The sequence below is a fragment of the Giraffa tippelskirchi genome, chromosome 7, assembly GCF_054371585.1.
Source record: "Giraffa tippelskirchi isolate mGirTip1 chromosome 7, T2T-mGirTip1v1.2.pri, whole genome shotgun sequence".
NCBI lineage: Eukaryota > Metazoa > Chordata > Mammalia > Artiodactyla > Giraffidae > Giraffa > Giraffa tippelskirchi.
The window spans coordinates 6045864-6053390 of NC_137281.1; the positions used below are offsets into that span (position 1 = coordinate 6045864).

General features: G+C 53.8%; 1 protein-coding gene across 1 annotated transcript; it reads right to left on the reverse strand.

Moving 5' to 3' along the window:
* LOC145512375 (sialic acid-binding Ig-like lectin 5) lies at window positions 1–5998 on the reverse strand. The gene is made up of 9 exons (XM_081506113.1): window positions 5947–5998; window positions 5499–5882; window positions 5032–5310; window positions 4797–4844; window positions 4043–4300; window positions 3673–3957; window positions 3304–3394; window positions 2571–2655; window positions 1–183 (listed from the first exon to the last, which is right to left on the reverse strand). Exons 1-9 carry the CDS (start codon window positions 5996–5998, stop codon window positions 1–3), a joined length of 1665 nt encoding a protein of 554 aa, XP_081362239.1.
* Window positions 5999–7527: the final 1529 nt, after the last annotated feature.

The following is a 7527-nucleotide window of genomic DNA, read 5'->3' on the forward strand; positions in this document are numbered from 1 at the left end:
TCACTTTCCAATCTTGATCTCTGAGTACTCGGTGGTGTCCTGCACCTGAAAGCTGTGGGTCCTCTGTCTGTGGAAACTGAGGCTTGCATAATGGAGCTCTTCTTCCTTCTCTGAGGTGGAAGCAGCCGGAGCTGGGGTCTGGTGGTCCACGGGGCTGTCTGACCAAGATTCATTGAAGTGACCCTGAGTGGGAAGAGAGAACGACTTGAGCTGGCCTTTGAGGTCTGGAGAAGGGAACCCAGGGCTTGAGGAGGGCATTTATTCACTTATCCATTTTCACACCCATTTCCTGAGGATCCGCTCATTCAGTCATTCCTGCATTCATTCATACCTTTAATCACAATGGTCTGTTCTTCTTATTACTCATCTCACCGAATCCTTACAACCTCCTTCCATGGGTGATATAAATGTTATCCCCATTTTACAGATAGGAAAACAGAGGGAGCAAAGTGAAGTGATTCTTCCACAGACAAGGTCCCCGGCCTAGGAATATCTATCAGGACAAGGAGAGAGTATGAACTTGTCACACACTCAAAACTTATCGAATTGCAAATTGTGTTTTGATAGACAGAAGCAGGGTGCTGTGGGGGAGAGTCACAGAGGCCTGCAGGAGACCCGCGCTGCCCTCCAGGAGCTCACGGTGTTAGGGGGACAGGTCTGCGGTTATTATAGGGAAGTGTGGCGACAGTCTGCCTGGTGTAGGGCAGGGGAATATTTAAATAACATCAATTGGCATGACATTTAAAAAAGAATGAAATAAAACAGAAACAGACTCACAGACATAGAGAACAGATTTGTGATTGCCAAGGAGGGGGGTGGGGTGAGGGAGGGATGGATTGGGAGTTTGGGATTAGTGGATGCAAACTATTATATACAGGATGGATAGACAACAAGGTCCTACCGTATAGCACAGGGAACTATTTTCAATTACCTTGATAAACCATAATGGGAAGAAATAGAATAAAGAATGTATATATATTTATATATGTATGCATAACTGAATCACTTTGCTGTACAGCAGAAATTAACACAGCACTGTAAATCAACTATACTTCAACAAAATACATTTTTTTTTAAAAAAAAAGAATGAAATAAAGCCATTTGTGGCAACACGGATGGATCTAGAGGTTATCATACTTAGTGAAGTAAGTCGAACAAAGACAGAAAAATATATGATATTGCTTATATGTGAAATCTAAAAAAAATGATACAAATGAACTTATTTAGACCCCAATGCTGGGAAGGATTGATGGCAGGAGAAGGGGGCAACAAGAGGGTAAGATGGTTGGATGGCATCACCGACTCAATGGACATGAGTTTGAGCAAACTCAGGGAGATAGTGAAGGACAGGGAAGCCCGGCGTGCTGCAGTCCATGGGGTCCAAAGAGTCGAACACGACTGAGCGACTGGACAATATTAACTCAGAAACAGCCAGATGGAAGAGATGCTGAGGGCAAGGTATAGGGAAGGGACACAGTTTCCACGCCTTCTCCAATTGCTCCGTCCTGCTTAAGTCTCCGCTTGTTCACCAACCAGGGCGCTCGCTAAACCCCACCCTTTGAGGGTTTTAGGGAGGCTTCACTCCACAGACAGGATTGACTAAACCTTTGGCCTTTGGCGACTGAAATCCTCCAGCACCTCTCCCATCCCTGGAGGTCAGGGGGTGGGACTGAAAGTTCCAATCCCCTCTGCTTGGTTCTCCTGGCAACCAGGCCCTATCCTTAAGTACTTTCCAAAAGTCACCCCATGGAAATAACAAGAGACCCCTTTAACACTACCGTAACTGCAAGGTTCAAGTGTTCTAGGAGCTTGGTGCCAGGAATCGGGGATAAAGATCAAATATATATCTCTTATTATAGATCATAATATCATAGAATACAATAAGCTCATTTGTGGGGAGGGACAGAATGCTGGTGGGAGAACTTAGCAGGGGACAGATTACAGAACACCAGACTGAAGAATCTGGGCTTGATTCCTTAGGCCTGTGCTGTCCGATACAGGAGCCCCTAGCCATGAGTGGCTCTTGAACCCAAGAAATGTAGTGAATCAGAACAAAGATGTGTTGGGAGTACAAAATGAATACTGTTAAATAAAATATTATATAAAAGCTGATTTCACATTCCTTTCTCCTTTTTTTTTAAACATGGCTAAGTTTTAAGTTATACTCATGGCTCACATCATATTTCTGTTGGATCTAGACTGTGGGGGGCAAGCACAGGGTGACCACAAAAAAGCTGTTTGGGGAACTTCCTGCTGAGAGCTTGCTGGGGGAGGAGAGAGGAAGCCAGTGACCCAGGAGAGAGTGAGGGCCCAGCAGGGAAGGGGCCAAAAGGAGAAGAGCTTTGCTAAAAGGAAGATGGACAGGACTTGGTGAATTCTAGGCTCCGGGGAGTGGCGGAAAGACGAGAGGGTGATTTGAGTGCAACAAGAAAGTCGAGAGGAAAAACAAACTTGGGGGTTGGGGGAAGAAGAACGCATTTTTCTGAGGTGCTGAGTAGGCGGCCGTGGCCCCTGTGTGGGGAGAGGTGTCCAGTGGAGACACTGGACGGAAAGCTGCCCACGTCACTCACCCGGGACACGGGACTCAACGCTGGGCGGTCGCCATCTTGGCTCGACGCTTTCTCCGCCGCCGACTTCTTCCTGTAGATCCTCACTCTGAAAAAAGAGACCAGGGCCTTTAAGAGGGCTCCTCTAGGGAGTCCAGAGGGACTTCCTGAGTGCAGGCTGGTGTCCATGTGCAGAGACCGTGACCAGGAAGCAAGCGCCCTCCTCCTGCACGGCCAGCGCCAGGGTCCACACTGGACCAAGATGTCAGGAAGCTACATTCCCGATGCCACTTGAGCCAGCCACCTCCTTTTCGGCTTCATCACACCACCAGCGCCCTCAACTCTGGGCTTTGAGGGTTTGTTTTTTTTTTTTAATTAATTAATTTGTTTATTTTTGGCTGTGCTGGTCTTCCTCGCTGTGTAGGGGCTTTCTCTAGTTGGGGCCAGTGGGGGCTACTCTCTAGGTGCCCTGCCTGGGCTTCTCACTGCAGTGGCTTCTCTAGTCGAAGAGCATGGGCTCTAGGCGAGCAAGCTTCAGTAGTTGTGGCACATGGGCTTAGTTGTCCCACGGGCATGTGGGATCTTCCTGGACCGGGGATCGAACCCGTGTCCCCTGCACTGGCAGGTGGATTCTTAACCACTGGACCACCAGGGAAGTCCTTAGCTTTGAGTTTTGAAGATTCTTTGAGTCTTCGCTCCCCTCATCCGCTCCTTGCACCCACCCCCATAGTGGTCCCCAGCTGAGGCCACCACTCACACAAAGAAGATGAGGCAGAGAGCAAGCAGGGCTGTGACACCAGCTCCCCCGATGGCCCCCGAAACCACGCCAGTCCTGGGTCCAGGTCTCCCTGCAGATATGAGACCTGGGGTGACCTCCAGCCCCCGTCAAGCGGGCGCCTGAGCCCCCAGCCTTCTCGCATCCATGACCCACGAGTGTGCCTACTTTTCCCCAGGAATCGGTGGTGTGTCCACCATCCTTTGATACGACTGCAGCCTCCTGTGCCCGCCTCCCCAGCCACTACAGAGGACCCTGAATGCTAGTCCCCTTTAGCCCAGAATCACACCCATTTCTCTTCCTCTCCGTGTCTTCTAGGACCCAGATGTGCGGCTTCCCCTTTCCCCGGACCTGGCAGCAGCAGGATCTTCATGTTCTGTTTCCCGTGGGCGTTCTGGGCCTCACAGCTAAGTCTGAGGCTGGAGCTGAGCCCCTCGCGGAGGCTCAGGGAGCTATTAGCCCAGGGCCCGGCGGAGCTGGAGGTGACCTCAATGGAGGCGTTGCTGAAGTTCCCCTCCAGCAGCCCCTCGCCCAGCCGCCAGCAGAGGGAGGGGGCCGGCCAGGCTCGGGAGGAGCAGCTGCAGCGCAGACCCTGGTCCTCCTGGGAGCAGGAGGGGCCCAACAGCTGCGGGGGGGCTGTAGGGAGAGATGGGAGGGATCAGGGGCACCTCTCCCCTCCCTGGAACCCCAGCCTCCTTCCTCCAGGTGTGTTCCAACTCACTTCTCACAACGAGGCTCAGAGACGCTTCCTTGGAGCCTAGTGGATGCTGAGCTCGGCAGACATATAACCCATGGTCCTCCAGTTCCACCCGGGGCAGCTTGAGGACCCCAGGGTTCGAGGAATTTGAGGGGCTCAGGGTCAGGCTCCCTCGGGTCCAGCTTATCATGGCAGGAGGGTTGCTGTCAGCAACACAGTCCAGGCACAGGGACTGGCCCTCCTGGACTGGAAGAGACTGGCTGTTGCCCAGAGTTTCAGGTCCTGGCAAGACAGAGAGAAAGCTAGCCTTGCTCTGTCTGTCTCTTCCATTGCTTAGTGGCTCATATTGTCCTGGTTCTGAGCATTGTCGATTTCCTCTGTGTAAAAACTCCCATCGTGGCCAATTTCAAGCACCTCATTTGAAGCCACTGAACCCAGAGGTGGGAAAAGATGGACACAATTGCACAACTGGCTCTTGCCAACCAGTAAGAACCAACCCCTAAGGAGAGAGAAGGCAAGATTTGGGAGGAAGATAGAGCCCAGGCAGTGGGGACAGTTATGTCCATTAGGCGAGGAAGAGGCCAGGCGACATCCATGAGAACAGGGTCAGTGGAAGGGGGAGGCTGGTTTGTAAGCCCACGAGCCAGTGGGGGGGGGGCTTCCCACCCTTGCTGTTCCCACACCTTCCATCTGAGTCCTGAACCCCAGATCTACTCAGAAGGTCAGAGACAGACCCCACTTCTGTCACTGCCCAAAGAAGAGAGGTTTTGACATATACCTGCGTCTTCTTTCCAGTACACTCTGATGGTCAGCTTCTGGGGCGCATCTGGACAGACAGACATAACTGTCCCTTTCCAGGGGCAGGAACATAGGCCCTTCCTCCCAGAAACATCAGAAATGGGAAGCAAGTAGAGTGGGGTCTCCTCTCCCATCCTCCCCAGTTCCAGCAGCCCAGGCCCTGCCTCCCTTTCCCCAACACCGTCGGGGACCCAGGCTCTTGGCCCCCGACTCACAGGACACATTGAGCCTGATGGTCGCCTCTGTGCTCACACCAGCTCCAGGGAAGGTCACATGACACGTGAGGTTGGTGCCATGGTCCTGGAGCCTCGGCGTGAGGGTGAGCACTGAGGAGGGGAGACTCTTAGGGTGCGAGGAGTTGAGGGCGACCCCGGTCCAGGAGAAGGTAGGGGGCGTCCCCCTGTCACAGGTCCATGGCATCGCACAGGTCAAGTTCGTGGGGCGGCCAGGTGCTAGGGTCCCCTGGACGTGGATGTCAGGTATGTCTGTCAGAGCTGGAGAGGGGGAGATGCAGGCCCAGGTCTGGAGGGGGGACCCCTGTGTGCCTCTCAGAGCAGTCTCTTCCCCAGCATCCTGTATCCCTGGGTCCCCTCCAGGATGAGAAGACAGGGGTTCTCCCCCCACCCTGCCCTGGGACCCTCAGGACCCTATATGTGTGTCCTCCCCTTAATCTCATCCTTACCCGTCACACTGATGGAGAGCAGATTCAATGCATAACTATATCTCACAGTAGGCCCTCTCTCCAACCTAAAGATGTATGTCCCCGTGTCCCTCCTCTGGGCGTCTCTGATGTCCAGGGAGCAGTTGTAGGTCTGGGGGTCTCCAACGAGATGGAATCGGCCCTGGGTCTCACTGAGCACCGCACGCTCTGGGTTGTTTGTGGCCACTGCCAGATCTCCAGAGGAATCTTCCCCTTCCCGGAACCAGTAGCCGTGAGCTGGGTCCGAGTCCTCCCAGTCTTCCCGGGGATAGTAAACGAGGCAGGGCACGCGGACACACAGGCCCTCCTGCACCGACACGGACGGCTGCATGACCAGCTGGTATCTCAGATCCTGAGCCAGGGACCCTGCGGGGAATCGAGGATCAGCCAAGCCCCCGCTCCACTAACCCCCGCCCCGCCATCCACTCACCCGCCCACAGCAGCGGCAACAGCAGCGGCAGCAGCAGCGGCAGCAGCAGCATCTTTGGGGTGACAGTCTTGGGACCTTGGTGTCACAGGGTTGAGAAGAAGCCCCAGCAGGAAGCCCAGGGCTGAGGTCAGGAAAGTGACAGACCACGAAAGAGGAACTCGGCACCCACAGGCTACCAGAGCTGCGGGAATCCTGGAGAGGAACCGTCTAGATGAGGCCTCGCCGAGGGTCACAAGGAGCCAGCACTGCCCAGGGGTGGCTCCCGGCTCCCTGTCCTCAGCCCGACCCCCCTGCACCTCTGTCCACAGCTGGAAGTCAGGCTGATCAGTCCCCGCCAGGTGTGGGAGGCAGGAGGGGCAGCCTGGGAAGCTCCAGGCATGAAAGATGGGGATGGGTTCCCTGCCACCGGATGAAGGAGGTGGTGATTAGTTACCGAGATGAACATGACAGCGGCACACATGAGCATCTCTGCTTTCGGGGACTGGAGTCCCAGGAAGAACGGGACAGACTTTGTCTCATCCTGGAGAACTTCTCTGACGCCCCAGGTCCCGTTGATACAGTGTAAGCCGGGGGCAGCCAGGTCAGGGTTCGGAGAAAAAACTCGATTGCTCTGTGCAGTTAGAAGGTGAGTTCCCGGGTGTAAATGGCCAGAGTGGGTGGGACCAGAATGAAGGTGCTATGAGGACATGATCCCAGAGGACCATGGGGCTCTTAGACCTAGTCACAGCCGCCTGCCCTGGCCCCCCTGGTGTTGACGGCACATGCCAGGCCTGGGAGCCGGGCACTGAGAGCAAGATGACAGCCTTTGGGGGCAGGTGGGCCTGCCCTTCTCCCTCTCCAAGCCTCAGCTTTTTCATCTGTCACATGTGGGAATAATAATGTTCAACCCTCGTCCTGGGCATTTTCTACAGACTCTGGTGTGGCTGGTCTGGCCCTACCCATTCCTCAGGGATCACTCTGAGTCCCTCTTCAGTGAGAAGCTCCTGGTGGTGAGTGGTATCTTTGATACCAAAGATACCAAAGCCTCATCTGATGCCTCCAAAGAGGGGATCCGGAGCACAGACTCTACGATCAGATGGCTCCGGCCCGAGCCTGGCTCCCTAATGCATGCTGTGCCACCTTGGGAAGGGGCTTAACCATTCTGTGCAGAATTGCATCCCTGTGTTAATGGGGTGTTAGGGCTGAATTGTATCACCGCCCCCCCAAAAAAAAATTCATACGTGCAAGTCCTAACCCCTAGTGCCTTTAAATGTGATTGCATTTGGAGACGGGGCCTTTAAAGAGGTTGTTGTCATTCAGTCGCCCAGTCGTGTCCAACCTTTTGCGACCGCATGGACTGCAGCAGGCCAGGCCTGTCTGTCCTTCACCATCTCCTAAAGTTTGCCTGAGTTCATGCCCATTGCATTGACAATACCATTCAACCCTCTCATCCTTTGACACCCTCTTCTCCTTCTGCCCTCAATCTTTCCCAGCATCAGGAAAATTTCCAATGTTCGAATCAGATGACCAAAATACTGGAGCTTCAGCTTTAGCATCAGTCCTTCCGATGAGTATTCAGGGTTGATTTTCCTTAAGAGAGAC